Source organism: Cnephaeus nilssonii (assembly GCF_951640355.1).
Source record: "Cnephaeus nilssonii genome assembly, chromosome: 8".
Lineage (NCBI taxonomy): Eukaryota > Metazoa > Chordata > Mammalia > Chiroptera > Vespertilionidae > Cnephaeus > Cnephaeus nilssonii.
Window position 1 is genome coordinate 13,501,979 of NC_137079.1, and position 17,818 is coordinate 13,519,796.

Here is a 17,818-nt window from a genome sequence, read left to right on the forward strand (position 1 = left end):
GGGTTTGGGGGCTTGGATGAAAGAAGTTTAAGGATTAAGCAAAAAACATATATACATAACACATAATCACACCAGTTTGATGATAGCCAGAGGAAAATGAAGGGTGGGAGTAGGTGGAGGTGGGCAAAGTGAGGGAAATGGGATAAAAAAGAGACTTTGCTTGGGGGGTGCATGATGCAGTATGCAGATGATATTTTATCAAGTTGTGCACTTGAAACCTGTATGGTTTTGTAAACCGATATCACCACAATAAATTCAATTAAAAAAGGCCCTAGCCAGTTTTGCTCAGTGGATAGAGCGTCAGCCTGTGGATGGCAGGTTCCCGCGTTCAATTCCAATCAAAGGCATGTACCTTGGTTGCAGGCTCCTCCCTGGCCTGGGCCTGGCTGGAGTGCATGCAGGAGGCAACCAATCAATGTGTTTCTCTCACATTGATGTTTCTCTCTGTCTTTCCCTCTCTCTTCTCTCTCTCTAAAAGATCAATGGAAAAATATCCTCGGGTAGGGATTAACCAAAAAAATACATAATAAAAAAGGAAGCAATTGAAATATTATCTAATCTTAGAAAAATAAGAATGATTGTGTGATACTGTTACTTTCTCAAGCACAGTGCACTGTTCTTGCATTCTTTCTCGCAGGCATACTGTCTTTGGAGAAGATAGTGTTCTGTGGTACTCGAGGGCATGGCAAGATTATTTTGGCCATTTATGGTAGAAAATATGATCTCTCCTGTTAGAGCACTAAGAAGTGCCTAATATAAACTGAAAACCTTTCCCCAGAAGAATTAGGTCTAAAAATTAGATTCATTAATGTAATGTATGCCTTTTATATTTGTCACACTGGAACTTGTTGAATGTGATCAAGCAAATGAGACGAAAACTGCAAACTTGGACAGGGTGGTAGAAGGTGAAGGACATTTCTTTCCTCTGACTCAATGCTTGAGACCCCCTGTCCTGCTCTCTTCTTCTGGGGAAATAAATAATTGGTTAAGTGCTCAAAAGAGATCTGTAGATAATGCTAACATCAGTATAGACAGAGCTGAAGTGAGCATTGTTATATTATTACTTTTACTTAGTATTTGTTTCCTTTCCTCATGTGTTTTGTATTTGAAGCAAGAGATAAGAATGTAGGGGGAGAAAAGGTTAAGAAAAACAAATCACTTGCCCAGCCGGCATGGCTCAGTGGTTGAGCATCTACCTATGAACCAGGAGTTCATGGTTCGATTCCTGGTCAGGGCACATGCCTGGGTTGTGGGCTCGATCCCCAGTGTGGATGGTGCAGAAGACAGCCAATCAATGACTCTCTCTCTCACTGATATTTCTGTTTTTCTCTCCCTCTCCCTTCCTCTCTGAAATTAATAAAAATACGTAAAATACGTATATTTAAAAAAAAAGAAAAACAAATTACTTAAACATGGAATTTCTCATCAAACTTACATCGTATGAAAAAGGATATGATGAGAACCCTATATAATAAAAGCCTAATATGCTAAGTGTCTGGTGGTCTGGTTGTCCATTCAACCAATCAAAGTGTAATATGCTAATGATATGCTAAGGCCCCTCAACTGCTCACTATGACATACACTGACCACCAGGGGGCAGACAGTCTACCAGTTGCTATGATGTGCACTGACCACTAGGAGACAGACGCTCCGACTGGTAGGTTAGCTTGCTGCTGGGGTCCGGCCAATCGGGACTGAGGGAGATGGGCCGGACACGCCCTGAAGCCCTCCTGTGGTCCCTCCCCAAATGGCCAACCTCCTGTGACCTCCCCAGCCTAGATCATGCACCGGTGGGTCCCTCAGCCTGGCCTGTGCCATCTCGCAATCCAGGACCCTTTGGGGGATGTCAGAGAGCCGGTTTCAGCCCAATCTCACAGGTCAGGCTGAGGGGCCCCACTGGTGCATGAATTTGTGCACCTGGCCTCTAGTAGAAGATAATAGAGAATAGAAATTTATAGAAGGCATACACATCATACAAAGGGAGAATTAACCTGCCATATATTCTGTTCCCTATTATAATAACCCCTGTTTCTTTTTCATCTTACTTCTCTTTTTATTTTGTAATGTCCTAGATGGGAAGACAGATTTAGATTTTGCAAACTTGTGCTTTGGTGAGAGTATGATTGAATTGCATTGTTAAGAAAGATTTTCAACACTCAGTGTGTCATTTCCTTTCTTCATGTATCAGATGCTGAAATACTATGTGATAAAGATTTTACATTTCAATTGTAAAAAGTGGGAAGTGGATAAATCAGTTCAGCCGTCTTTAGGACAAACAGTAAAGTAAGTTTATTTTAATATTTTTCTAAAATTCTATTAATTATATGTGTCTTCTCTGTGTCTGGGTGTGTGTATAGGATATGTGAGATATAGGTGTATATACACAAAATCAATCATTTCTAGATTTTTTATTGTAGCACTAATAATTTGGTTTAGTTGTTTCAAGAATAAAAAAATAGAAATTTGTGCTAGGTGTTCCATGAATGGAAACTATATGTGTGTACATAGATATATACATAAAATATACTAAATACTTTGCAGGTTAAACTGGTAAGAAATTTTGAGCATATAACTGTATATTTTATTGAAAAATATTGGCTTTATTAAAAATATGATTAAACACTTTAATTGGACACATTTCCTTAATTTTCACATTATACTTGTGGCTTTAATATCTTTAATTAGCTTTACATGCTCATGTAGGAACTATTGGTTGTGTATCTATATATGCACTTCACTGGACTAGTCGTAGGAAAATATACATTCCAAATGTAAAATACAGTTACCATCTTCAGGAAGTTTATGATTTAACTTGAGTAATATAATATAATATGATGTGATGTGATGTGATATAATATAATATAATATAATATAATATAATATAATATAATATAATATAACATAACATAATATAATATAATTTGGGTACCTTGACTAGTGTGAAAGTGTACAGACAACTACTATGGGAATATAGGAGAGGCCAAAATTACTTCAAAGAGAGAAAGGACTATTAAAAAATGTTCATGAATTTGTTAGAATTTAGATTCATCTTAAAGAATGGGTAAGATTTGCACAGCATAAAATGGGGATTAGTGTTCTCAGATAAAAAAAGATATAGAACTCAGATTACTAATGTTTTATGCAATAGTTAGAAAGCTGATTTTATGGAAGTACACACAAATCTAAGCTTCCTCACTCCTTAGTTCTACAACATTAACTAGTTATTCAAAACTTTTAGGTCTTGGTTTTCTAGCCTTGTAAAATGGAGACAATACTACTCTATACCTCATGGAGCTGCTGTGAGGATAAAATAGAAAAGATAAAATAAAAAGAAATTGTTATTTTAAAATAAAGGTGATTTATTTTTTGATGGTTGTCTATGTACCAGGCAATTTACAAAAATTATTTTAAATCCCCATAATAAATCTTTAAATTATAATCATATTTTACATATATACAGAAACTGCAATAAAATAAAGTATTTGTCAAAGGTCACATAGTTAAGAAATTGCACAACCAATATTGAATCCTAGACTTTATATTTTTTTAAAATGATGCTATTTTTCCTTCACTACCAAGGATGAGCATCAGTAGTACCAGGCACAATATAGTTGTTTCCATTTCTTACCTTAATCCCTTTTATGGACACATTTCTTAGGTATAGAGCTATTGGTTTCTCAAATATGTTAGTTATTTTCATTTTATACACATTTTTTAAACTTTTCATGCAAAATCAAAGTTTTTTATTAATAATAAAAGTTACAAAGTTATTATTTACCCCAAATCTTAGGGATAAAGTTAACCTTAAGCATTTGATGACAAATCTGAATAGAGAACAGTCTTAGAAGGAAGCCTGCATAAAATATATATTGCATATAAAGAGTTTATTCATATCTATATAAAGATCTCCTGAGGATGTATAAGCAATTGATATGAATACACAAAACCCAAGAAGAAAAATAGTTACATGCAAATATCTCCTACAGACTAATAATAAAAAATACAAGTAAAAGCCACTATGAGGTATTAACTCTTATCAAAGTCAAAATGATTCTAAAGTAAATATTATTACTGAATAGTGGTGAATTTGTTTTAATACTGCTATACTTATATTTGACTGTAATCTTTGTAAATTTGTATGATCTTTATAAAGAACAGTTAGGCAGTAGATACCAAGAAGTTTAAAATAGTTTTTCTGCTAACTGGTAGTTTTAACATACAGTGAATTATCCTAAAATAACATTTCTTTTTTTTTTTAATTTCTTTATTGATTAAGGTGTCACATATTTGTCCTCATCCCCCCATTCCCCTCCCACACCCCTCCCCATGGATGCCCCAACCCCCTGTTGAACTTAACCATTGGTTAGGTTCATATGCGTGCACACAAGACCTTTGGTTGATCTCTCCCCCCTCCCCCCACCCTCCCCTATCCTCCCTCTGAGGCCCGATAGTCCGATCGATGCCTCCTTGTTTCTGGTTCTGTTCTTGTTCATCAGTCTATGTTGTTCATCATTTCCCCTAGATGAGCGAAATCATGTGTCACTAGAGATATACTTATAGGAATTGAATGTGCGACGAGCAATAATAGTTATGCTGACAGGCAAATGAATCAGTCTGTAGTGAGTTTCTTTCTGGACCAACAGTTCTTTTGAGACCCAATATCAATGTCCACCAGTTCCTTATGAGTACATGTCGGTACTGACCCCTCAGCTCTGGATGGTGGACAAATGGTGGTAATGCAGGTCCGACTCCCTCTGGTTTGGTCTCGGCCGGACCCAGGGGCACGGCTTCACCCGGACCCAGGGGCATGTGGCCTCACCCGGACCCAGGGGCGCGTGGCCTCTCCCGGGCCCGGGATCCAGCCTCACCCGGATCCAGGGGCACACGGCCTCGCCCGGACCCGGGATCTAGTTTCCCCCGGACCCAGGGGCACGTGGCCTCACCCGGACCCAGGGGCGCGTGGCCTCACCCGGATCCAGGGTCGCGTGGCCTCACCTAAAATAACATTTCAAAAGAAGACAGATATTATGAAAATATTTACATTATCTATATTAGTAAATATTGTCCTCCAAAGGAGAAGGGAAAAATAAAAAATAATCACATTATAGAAAAATAACTATATGAATAAGATTCATGTATTTAATGAGTTATTATGTAGCCCATAATTATAAATTAAAAATAATTTGAAATATAAAATATTGATACGATTTTAAGGGAAATATATAAGACCAAATGATAATGTCATTATGAATCAACTAAGTAACATGGATATTTAGGTACAAAGACTCAAATTTTATGTAAAAGTATGAAAGTATATTTTTCTTATATTAGGACAAAGGATGATAGAAACTTTCCTTTAGTTTACTTCAAACATTGTTATCATGTTTTTATAATAAATAAACAACAGGAAAAACGTAAAAGGCATGTTTTCAAACAAGTTAACATTGAAATTCTTTCACATGGGTTTTCTGTGGTAGCTTCTGTAAACTTTTCACGCACTTTACTAAAAGCTGATATTGCAGAGATGTGTTTCACTTCCCATGAGAACATGCTTTTAATAGATTATACAAACTCAGAAAATTTCACAGTCCTTTGTCAGTGCGTTGACATTTGGTTGGAATTATAACTTTATGTGAAGTTACTTTTTCTCTTAATCTTGGAAATAACATTTAAAGGCACATTTGGATTGCATAAATTGTAAACTGGCTGCTAACTTCATATGTATATGTTCTTTAAAATTATTTAAAAATCGCAATAATAATGCAGTAAAGAACTGAAGTAATCTAGTAAATCTAATTAATGCGTTTGAGGCAAAGTGGGAACTTTGAGGGTGAAATGTTTTGTTTCAGTTTCCTATTTACACACAATTCAGAGAAAACCTTTTCATTTTCCAATGTATAAAACAACTTTAAAAATTTTCACAATCGTGAAATACAAACTTTGCTTGAGGCATAACCCTATATATGAAACCTAGTCATCTTGCAAAAAATACTGTCTTTCATTTATTTATGAAATTTTTTATAATGTATTTATGTATGTAATTGGAATCTAACAAGTGCAAGGAACTTTCTGGTCATTGAACTAAAGAGATAAACACTCCTGAATCATAGATCTAACTTGTGTGAAAGGAGACAGACAGTAGACATGATGAATAAGAAAAATGTATTTCACATCAGTTAGATAGTGAAACACTTTTTTGAAAAACACACAAAAAATTAAGCCAGGGAGGACTTGAGGAAGTGAAAGAGATATGTTGTAATTTTACACATGAGGCTCAAGAAATGTCAGTCTAAGAGAGTAAGGTTTTAATGGGGAACTGAGTGAGATGGGAAGGTGTTCACAGGTTTTGAGCAGTGGAGTGACATGATCTGACTTGCTTTGTCAGAGGAACACTCTACAGGAGGTATGGAGAATAAATAAGTATATAAATGGAAAGAGTAAGAGTGAAGCTGAGAGACAAGTTGAGAAAGATGATGGGGCTCCAACCAGGATGGCAGAAGGGAAGGTGACAACAGATTGGATGTGGAGTATGAGATAAGGAAGACCCCTAGGTTTGGGCCATAAGGAAATCCAAGTTGTGATGCTGTAAGACCGTTGCATATACTAGTAAGGTCTGGAGTTAAGAGGAGAGTTCTGGGCAACAGACATCGATGTAAGAGTCATCAACCAGCCTTCAAGTTTGTATTTAAAGCAGTGAGGCTAGTGAGAACACCGAGGAGATGAATAATACAGAAAGAGAACAAGAACTGAGACCTGGCACAATCCAATGTTAATAAGTTGGGAGATGAGGAGGAATAAGGAAGGAAAAATAAAACTTCCCTCGATGTACTATCTCAGTGCAATCTTCAATATTTCTTCTCAATATAAGAGCATGAACATGACCAAATTTCTGGTTTACATAATCAAGGCCTATCATTTTTACACATTTACTGTTTCTTGATTTCTCAAGAATCTGCTTCTCTACCATAGAAGCAAAACAGCTCAAATTCCATGTAGCAAGCAGCTTATGGATGTTCTTACATGCCTTGGAATTCTTTGTCCTATTTCATGACCCGGCCTTCTTCTAGTATAGTGTCAAAGGTTCTTCCTTACCTTTAATGCTGATTCTTCTTCCTTTACTTGCTCATTAAATGTATTTGTTCTCAAGTTTATGTTCTCCATATTTTTTTCCTGAAACATATTTTCTGTTTGATATTTTTCTCCTAGTATTTGTTAAAGTGTTATATTTTGATGCTTGCTCATCAAGTTTTTTCATTTCCTTCTCTTTTTAAATATCTCTTGGATTCTCCCCTTTCATTGTCAACTCCATTTCTACTACCCAAGGAGCCTAGCTGGGGTAGAGAAAACTGAGCTGAAATTAAAAAAAAAATTGGAATAGAGTGGAAGGAAGGAATGGAGGAGGAAGTCAGGAGTTGCTATGCAATCAGATATGGATCTCGTGGATGAGAGTGAACTAGAATAGACCCTGGCCTTTGGTTGAAGTGACTATGCTTGGCTAGCATCTCTATTTATCTTTACATCTGACTTTATCATGTGTGTCTCCCTGCATAAAAAATAGAATTAAAGGATTATAATAAACAGATGATATAAATAGACATATGCCAACACCAATAAACCTGGGAAAAATAAAAATTAGGTTGATGTGGAAAACACACCGTTTAGCTAGTTGTATTATTTAAAGAAATGATTCTGAGCTGGATCAGAAATAAGATCACAAGATCACAGCTGGACATATGTATATGTATAAGTATGTATGTGTATCTGTATATATATATATATATATATATATATATATATATATATATATATGTAATTTATCTGGTGATAATTTATATATTTTAGCCTTTTATATTGGTGCATAAGATTTTTGGTGCTTGAAAATGTTCTAAACACATTGATCTTGGCTGTCTAGTGACTTGCACAGTATATGAAGTGATGGTACATAATAGGAATTTGTTGAACTAGCCTACATGAAGGAATAGGTATTTCCATCTTAAAGTTATTGATTGAAAAATATCCCAATACTTACCATCCTATATAATAAAAGTCTAATATTATGCTAAGTGTCCAGTCTACTGGTTGGCTCTTCAACCAATCAAAGCATAATATGCTAATGATATGCTAAGGCAGCTCAACCTCTTGCTATGACATGCACTGACCACCAGGGGGCAGATGCTCTGACCGGTAGGTTAGCTTGCTGCTGGGGTCCTGCTGATCGGGACTGAACGAGAGGGGCTGGACACACCCAGGAGCCCTCCTGCAGTCCCTCCCCGGCTGGCCAACCTCCTGTGTCTCTCCCCGTCCTCGATTGTGCACCTGTGAGGTCCCTTGGCCTGGCCTGCACCCTGTCGCAATCTGGCACTCCTCGGGGGGATATTGGAGAGCTGGTTTTGGCCCGATCCCACAGGATAAGCGCTGCTCAACCAGAAGCTGGGCTCAGGGCTGGCAAGCACAGCGGCGGTGGCAGGAGCCTCTCCCACCTCTGAGGCAGCACTAAGGATGTCCTATTGATGGCTCCCGGACTACGAGAGGGCACAGGCTGGGCTGAGGGACCCTGGACCTCTAGTATATATATATATATATATTTTAAGATGGAGCATCTGGCATTCTAGATCCACCTTTTAAAAAAAAGGAGAAAAAATGGAATTCTTTCTTTCTCCCAAGAAAAGTCCTTTAAACCAAAACAGACCTGTAGGTTCTAAATTGCAAATTTGTGAAAACATACATGTGGGAATTCTGAGCACATATATGGATAAAAAATAACATTCATTTTAACTTATTGAGGCCAAAATCAGATCATTGTATTATCTTTCTGGATTTGCTACTTTCTTTTCCTCTTTAAAATACAACTAAGACTGTTGTTTGCAAAAAAAAAAAAAAAAATTGTCCCAACCAAAATGTTCTCTTGAGAGCTACAGTGGGATATAGCCATTGCAAGATGCCAGGTGGGCCTGACAAGAAGAAAATGATGCTTATTGGGAACAGGTGAGTGGCAGTACCTTAATAGTGCACTACAGTCACCCAGCCCCAACATTTGGTCCATGTTTAAGGAAGCTATACAAAGAATAAGAATGTAAAATAGGAAAAAAATCTGAATTAAGGTCAAAACCTACTTACCAAGAAATTCTCTATCAGCAGAAGCACACTTTTTTGGTCCCCTATCTCCAAACTTCTATCTTGTCCTATCTAATAAAGAGGGAATATGCTAATTGACCCTCATGCTATTGCAAAGATGGTGGTGCCCACAGCTAACAAGGAGGGAATATGCTAATTGACTGCCTCGCCCTCAAAGATGGCAGCACCCACAGCCACAAGATGGCCGTGCCCAGTCCCCTCAGCCCCACCGGGGTGGCAGGCATGTGGCAAGGCTGGGCCCACCCACCTCTAGAGTCTCCCTGTACTCTCAGTCCCCCAGCCGCCCAGGGCTGGCCCGAGGTTCAGGCAAGCCTCGAGGCTTGCGCTGCTGGATGTGGCAGCAGCAGAGGTGTGATGGGGTGTCACCTTCCCCTGATCGCCAGGTTGCCTCCCGCCCCTGAGAGCTCCCAGACTGTGAGAGGCGGCAGGCTGGGCTGAGGGACCCCCCCCCTCCAATGCATGAATTTTCATGCACTGGGCCTCTAGTTTAAAAAATAAAAAAACAAAACAAAACTAATATATGTGACTTGATTTTGGCTGTCTAGTGACTTGCACAGTATATGAGGTGATGGTACATAATAGGAATTTGTCCCAACCAACTGTCCCAACAGTTCAGTTCATTCGATGGATAAATTTACAAAATAAAATATTCTTAATAAATACTTGTTGAATAAATGATCTGATTTGTAATACCTGACCAAACACAAATCAGATCATTTATTCAACAAATATTTATTAAGAATATTTTATTTTATAAATTTATCCATCGAATGAACTGAACTGTTTCCAAGAAAAAGTAGTATAATTTATTTTCATGGAAAATGTTTTTAAAATGTGATCCTCAGATTTCAAGCTGCAGCATTACTAGAGAATTAGTTGGATTTGCAAATTCTTGACTCTTCCACCACAAACATTGGAAACTGAGGGTAAAGCCCATCAATCTGTTTTTAATCAAGCCTTTCAAATGATTCTGATGCATTTTCAAGACACATAGGTATAGATTGTGTCTTAGAATATGGATTGTGCTTTAAAAGGTATAAGGATAGCCCAGCCAGTGTGGCTCAGTAGTTGAGCATAGGCCCATGAACCAGGAGGTCATGGCATCAATGTTTCTGTCTCTCTATCCCTCTCCCTTCCTCTCTCTCTGAAATCAGTAATTTTAGAAAAAAGGTACAAAAACATATTTATGATGCTGCCAGTGTATAATGAGGAGTCCTGAAAAATAAGTAAATAAATACAAGTAAGAAAAAGAAAAACCAAAACTAACTTTTTTCTGTAATTCCTAATCTAGTGATTAGATTTTTTTCTGCCCAAAATGATAAACAGATGCCTTGGCAAAAGAAAAACTGGCTCATAAAGTTCTGATAAAAGACCACAGGAAATATGTACATGTGTATGTAGAAAGATACATGAGTAGGTCCTATGTAAGTCTGTCTTACTGTTAAAATTAAAACTTACTGATATATATATGGTAGATATGTAAATTTAGTTAATTATGTTTTCTTGCTCAAATTGAATTTTAATTCCAAAATTCAGTTGGAAACATTATGCCAAAGGGTCCTAACCATTTTATGTGTAATTAATGTTTTTCCATGTGTTTGATAGAGGTATGGCACAGTGGGATAGCTTTCCTGATCAAGAGGGGGACACTGACAGCTGTTCAGAATCTGTGAAGTTTGATGCTCGATCAGTGACAGCTTTGTTACCTCTGAGTAAGTAGAGGAAGGGTGGGACGCCCGGGGAGGTTGTCCTTAGAGTTATTGACGATAAGTCAAATCAGTCTTGTAGCCTACCCTAAATGTGTATGGATGTTAAAATAAGACTTATTGGATAAGCAGGTCTTTCCTTATCTTGAGAGAGAATACAAAATAAACTGAAATTGAAGTAAGGAAACATTATAATACATTAAATTAATCCATGAGATTGAGTTATCTGATTTCCCAGCCACTGGACTAGGTCCTGGAGATGTCTGTGATTGTAGCACCAGGAGGGAAGGCAGGGTGGGTGGGAAGAGATTAACCAAAGAATTTATATCCCATATGTGCATAACCCATGGACACAGACAATAGGGTGGTGAAGGCCTAGGGGGAGGAGATGGGCTAGAAGGGCCAATGGGGAAAAAAAAGGGTACATCTGTATAACTTTCAACAATAAAGATAAATTAAAAAAGAAACATCTAGGTGGTTGGTGCTTGTATTAGTTTCCTGTGGCTACTGTAACAGATTACCACAAAGTAGGCGCCTTAAAACAACAGACCTTTATTCTCTGACACCTCCAAAGGCCAGAAGTCTAAGTCAAGGTCTCAGCAAGGCCTTACGCCCTTGGAAGGCTCTAGGCTCAGAATAATTTCTTGCCTCTTTCTAGCTTCTAGTGGCTCCAGGTAATATTTAGTACTGCCCCTTTGCTTGTAACTTCATCACTGCAATCTCTGCCTCCATCTGCACATGGTCTTCTCCGAGGGTGTCTCCAAGCCCTCTTATCCTAAAGACATCAATCAGTGGATTAGGCCCCACCCTAATGCAGTATGGCCTCGCTTGAATTTGATCATATCTACAAACACCCTTTTTCCAAATAAGTTCACATTAGTTTTCAACAAATATCTTTTTGGGAAACACAATTCGGCACATAACAGTCCTGAAACAGATGTTTGTGCAGGGTACCAGAAGACTTCAAAATAAGCAGTATTTGATTGTATCTGGATAGGTCCATTTAGTGTGAGGACAGAGGTGCTTTAATTCTGCTAAGCCCTAAGTGCATTTACCAGGTGTTGAGGTGGGTGGGGAAGGAGCCATAGAGATATTTCAGTTAGAGGAAGCAGCAAATGCAAAGTTACAGGATCGTATATGAATTCATACATAGAAAAACCTGAAATACAGATCACAACTGCAAGACATGGATCTTATATGCTGTGTTAACAACAGATGGTGGATGAGGCACCAGTGAGACAAGGAAAAAAGATAACAGTAAAAGCTTTTAAAGGTGGAGATGTTGAGAGATTGAGGAAGGAGCACAGAGTCAATGGGAACAGAAAAAAGGCAAAATAACCAAAACAAAAACAAACACAAAACAAACACACACATTTGAGGGTTTTTAAATGGCAGCCTACAGATAATTTGTGATTATAAATTGGAGGTAAAGGAGATGATGACTCCTGGGTTTCAGGCTTAGTCAATCTGGCGGATGGAATACCCCATCCTGCTTGTATTGTGGGTTGTTCTTTTTCCTTAGATCCCTCCTTATTGTTTCCCTTTATTTTATTTTTCGTATATTTCTTTTGTTTTGTTTTGTTAGTCCTCACTTAAGGAAAATTTTCCATTGATTGTTTTTTTGTTTGTTTGTTTTCATTTAAGTTTATGTTTAAGGTATTACAAATAGTAGTATATTTGTCTCCTTTTTTTCTTTTTCCCCATTGACCCTCCTCCTCCCCTATCCCCTGGCACTTGCCCTCATCCTCCTCCTCTTCCCCCCCCCCCCCCTGCTCCCCAGTGTCTTGTGTCTGTTGGTTGTGCTTATATGCATGCATACAAGTCCTTCAGTTGATCTCCATTGATTGTTTTTTAGAGAGAGTAGAAGAGAGGGGGAAAGACAGAAATATTGATGTGAGAGAAACACATGGATTGGTTGCCTCCTGCACAAGCCCCGACCAGGGCCCAGACCTGGAGGAGCCTGCAGTCAATGTACATGCTCTGACTGGAAGCGAACCTGGGACCCTTTGGTTCACAAGCCGATGCTCCCTCTGCTGAGCCAAACCAGCCAGGGCTTATCTTTACTTCTTAAAATTTTTCTCCTTTTCCTTTCATTTCCTCATAGAACATTATTGAGCACTGTCTGAACTTTTGTTTTTAATTTTGGAGTTTACAACCCGAAAACAAAATTTACTTTTTTTTAAAAAAAAAGAGCAACAAGAGCAATGGCCATAGGAAAAATATTTTAATAAGTGGTTTTATTAACTTAATCTGAGAAATGTCTTCCTCTTCTATTGAGATTCCTTCTACATCAAGTTATCTTTTCCATAATTAGTACCCATTATGTGAATCACTGCTTATTATAAATTAATAATACTGAAATGTTAATATTTTCTAGTATATACAGAGGATGAACTTCATTGATTTATTTCAAAATTTAGTCAAAATGTGAATTTTTTTATTTCTTATTTTACATTTTATTCACATCATAAGAGGTATCCAAATACAAAGTTACAGAGATTGGATTATAAAAAGAAAATTGTACTAGTATAATCATCATAGAAAATAAATGTTTCTCTTATCTGACTTAATATAAGAAAATAAATCATAATTACATAGTTACTTGGGGTTTTTTATTTTCACCCAGAATATATTTTCATATGAAACAATAATAAAATTGTTTGCATATGTTGGTATGAATATTAAAATGTATCAACCAGTGGCCCCAAATGAAACAAGTAGAAACTGTAGAAGATACTCACTTTTTCATGCATGCTTAGTTCATGGGTAAGTAAATCAAATGTCCACAGTGATGCCAATATTGGCTTAGGCTGTGATTGTCCCTTTTTCTTCCTACTGAATAAACAAGGACCTATCTCCCGCCCCGCCACCCCCCCCACCCTTTTTATTTTAGTAGGCTTCGTAGTTACAATATAACTGCAGATCATAAAGATTGTAATTAAGTAAGATTAAGTTTTCTAACAACAGTTTGGGCTTTTGTTTTTTAGATTTTAAAAATGGCCCTGCCTTTCCAAAGAAACTGAAGTCCGTCAAAGCTGCCCTGATTGCCCTTTATCTCCTTGTGTTTATAGTTCTCATACCTATCCTTGGGATAGTGGCAGGTACAGTATTCTAGAGTTCTGAAACCCAGCAGCTCAGCATGTGAATTAGTTACTGTAGAAGCAAAAAAGAAGCACTCAATCTTTTGTATTTGGGAGATTCATAAGGTAAACTTCATATCACAAAGTGTTCCTCAAATTTATTAAATGAAAAAATAGATTCTTCAAAGTTACTAAGTTAAATAGAAACAATGAAATAAAATAGAAAATGAAATATTAAGATAAGAATAGAGCTGTGAAAAGGATTATTTCAAAAATATATTATCCTCTGAAGTCCTATAGACGTCTAGTGGTGGGTCACAAATTTCAAGGTAAGTATTCTAGTTGCCAATGTGAAAATATGAACATGATCATTTACATTAACAAAGCCTAAAATATAAAAGCAAGCCAGTTGTTCAGGTAAAGATCTACTCCTAGTATTGAGAGCAGAAAGAAATATTCCTGTAAGTCTTAAAAAAATAATGGCCTACACTTCAATAATATCTTTACAGTTTATTTGGCCACATATTTCATAAGGTCATTATTTAAAACATCTCTAAAAATTAGAACACTTTACTTGGGCTCAACATAATGTTTTCCAGGTACATAATTCTTTGGAGAGTCTGACTTAAATTGGGGATAAATCTGAGGGTTTCTACAGGGGTGGCTTGCATATAACTCAGTGAAATCTGTAAGTATTATTCCCCTCAGAAGCATTTATTATGTATTTGATTTACATTTGCATTTATATACCCTGTAGCTCTCCTTTCTCTATGACTGAAAACATGTCTGGGTGTATGATCTACTAAGAGATAGGCTGGGAGATTTTTTGTGCACACACTAATCAGCTCAATGAGAAAATGCTCCTAAATACAAGGCCAAACCTCTGCTAAGAAGCAATGTAAAGGAATATTCCAAGACAGAGCCAAAATTATGCTAAGAAAGAAATGATAATAAAACAACAATTGTAACTGTAGCTATCGATTTTAGGCACTCACTATTTTCAGGAACTGGGCTATAAATTTTCCACAGATTGTCTAAATACACCTTCCCAGTTACCCCTGAGTAGACATAAACTCACCCTCATTACCCACAAAAGGAATTTGAGAGTGTTCAGGAGTGGAGCTGCAGTTCCCACCCACAACACTTGACGCCTAACCTCTGTGTCCTACTGTCTTCCAGGGTAATTGGGTTTTTAGCACAAAATATGATTGACCAATAAAAAAACAAAAAAGAGTTGCTGTAATTTTAGCCAGGAAAATATTTTCCCAGATAAAGATCAACTCCCATTTTGGCCATTAGAAACAAAAACCAACAAGAAACGAAACCAATCAGTCACTCAAACCAACCACAACCATCTAAGTAAAAGAACCTGATTATCTCTCATGAAACTAACTTCCTGATGAACTCAGGTTATCTGTATGCTGTTTATGTACATGCTTATCTGAAGTTTGAAAGACATAACTGAAAGGTACTTTATTGTTTGGGATTATTAACAATAAGCCAGTTATGATTAGGTTAATTTAATTGCCTTTATATAAACCATGGTCTGTAGCGCCAACCCAAGAGTGCAACTACTTTCTAATAGGCCAATGCAGAATGTGGACTGAAGTCTGAAAAGAACTCAGGGTTCTCAGCAAGTTCAGGATCTCTGGGCTATTAGAAAATACTATCCAGTCAACACATTTAATTTAGGGTTGACAATGAATGATCTGAAGTGGTTTTGTTTACTAAAACTATAATAGTACCTATTAAGATTGATGAGAAGTTTAAAATGTTCAAATCAAATAAGCTCATGTTAGCACCCAAATTCATAAGAATAGGGAGATCTTGCCATGTCTATCACTCTTGAATAATAAACAATTGATCATCCATTTACAATTTTAATTAAGTTGTAGATCAGAATATATTCCAAAAAAAGGAACTAAAATGCAATACATATCTCTATTGATAACCAAAAATTACAATTATAGATCAAATATATCCCTACTAAAATAATAGTAATCACTTTGTTTTGGCAAATACGAGTTGGTGGGTGAAGTAAAATGTTGTACATAAAAACTCTGCTTAAATTTAAAGTGTCATATTCATGAAAAGATATTCCTTAACTTTAAAATCTATTCTATATGCTATCTTTTCTTAAAGAACCTACTGGATCACTGGCTTAATAGAACAGCATAGTATCTCTGGATAATCAAATATAATTCAGTATTAATGTATATAAATTGTCACTGAAATATTGCATACTCTTTAGCTCAGAATAATATAGGTTTTTGGTAGGAAAAGGTATTACCAACACGAAAGAGTAAATGTGATCCATGGAATCAAATATAATTCTCTCCCTAGGACTTCACACAAGTCCTAAAAGCTTGTTTCCTTTAAATGTGAAATAGAAAAGTAAAAAAAAATGCCATCTCTCCAATGATAGTGAGATAAATGAAGATCTGAAAATAGGAACTCTTGCGTTCTTTACCTAGATTTATGATACAGAATTAAACATTCTTAAAAAACGTAGGGATCAAATTAGTTCTCATTCAGAATTTGGGGAAATAAAAACGGTTTTGTTTTTAAATATATTAGTAAAATGTAACCTTTATTATCAGTCCATGTTGAACTTGATGTCAAATAAAAACATTTGGTCATATGACGTTTTGTTCAATCAGGTGTCTCTCTTATATTGTGAACAAGAGTTGCTTTACCCATATAATATAGAAATTGTTTCCAGTATAAGTAAAATTACATGGTTGAATAATTATGTCCATATGCCTAGTAAAATAAAGCACAGAGATTACTGTACTCATTGCAATATGGAACTTCCTCCAATTTTGTATTACACAATATATATTGCCCCTAATTATCAATGATGTGCATATAGATGCACAAGTCACAAACAGAGAATCCAAAATATTAACAATAACAAAAAAGCTGAAACTTGCCAAAAGCTTATTATGTGCCAGGTTGTATTCTAAAGACTTCACATAAAATAGCTCATTTAATTATTTGAACACTGACTAGTAGTACCCCATTTATATAGAAGTGAAATAAAAGCATTGACACCTTAATTTGCCCAAGGTCACAATTTGTAAAGGAAAGAGCAAGAATTGCTAACCCAGTTCTAATCCAGAACCTGAATTCTTAACTGCTAACTAAAAAAAAAAAAAAAAAAAAAAAAAAAAAAAAAAAAAAAAATACCATAAAGGGAAAATTTTAAGGGACAACTTTGAATTTCAGTCTATCTTATTCCTAGTGTTTTATACTTAGTAGGTGCTTAATAAATAAAGCATAGCATTGACGAATTCATTAATGAGGCTGTCAATCCAAAAATTACTCCCCACACTTAATTTAATAAATGGGATAAAATCTTAGTAAGAAATATACTTTTTTTTTGTCCAACTTGTTGATAAATTAAGAATTATAAAATTATGCACACTTAAAATGGCCTTTGTTGTGGATCAGATAAAAATGTAGTGACATTTACCTTAATTGTAAAGAGAATGTAACTAGGAAAATAGGATATAATGTGTGTTTCTAAAAATTGGGATTTAAGTGCATATACTATATGCCTTATCTCATTCATCCTTAGCACCACTGTTGAGATAGTTACTATTTCTAGATCTTTGTGAGGACTTAAGCAAGGAGAAAATAAGTAACTTGCCCAGAGTAATCCAGCTAATAATGAGGAGTAGAGCTAGATTCCAGAATAAGGCAACTTGACCCTGTGTAAACAACAATGTCTTATTTATATAACAGGTACCCTAAGCTAAGGGTGGAAACTAAATGTTTTTTCATGTGTTATTTCATTTAATTCTCAAAAACCTATAAAGATGATACTATTGCTATATCATCTTTACTCAGAAAACTGACAGATCAGGTATAGCTGATTATGTAGATATATTTTAA

At 36.2% G+C, this 17,818-nt stretch overlaps 1 protein-coding gene across 2 annotated transcripts in view; it reads left to right on the forward strand.

Moving 5' to 3' along the window:
• Positions 1-2,169: 2,169 nt before the first annotated feature.
• Positions 2,170-17,818, forward strand: part of MSR1 (macrophage scavenger receptor 1) — a 66,769-nt gene continuing 51,120 nt past the window's right edge. For both annotated transcript variants that reach the window (XM_079779637.1, XM_079779638.1), the window contains exons 1-3: positions 2,170-2,283; positions 10,741-10,847; positions 13,829-13,942. In XM_079779637.1, the coding sequence (XP_079635763.1) occupies positions 2,180-2,283; positions 10,741-10,847; positions 13,829-13,942 (325 nt within the window). In that variant the 5' untranslated portion in view covers positions 2,170-2,179. The remainder of the gene's footprint in view (positions 2,284-10,740; positions 10,848-13,828; positions 13,943-17,818) is intronic.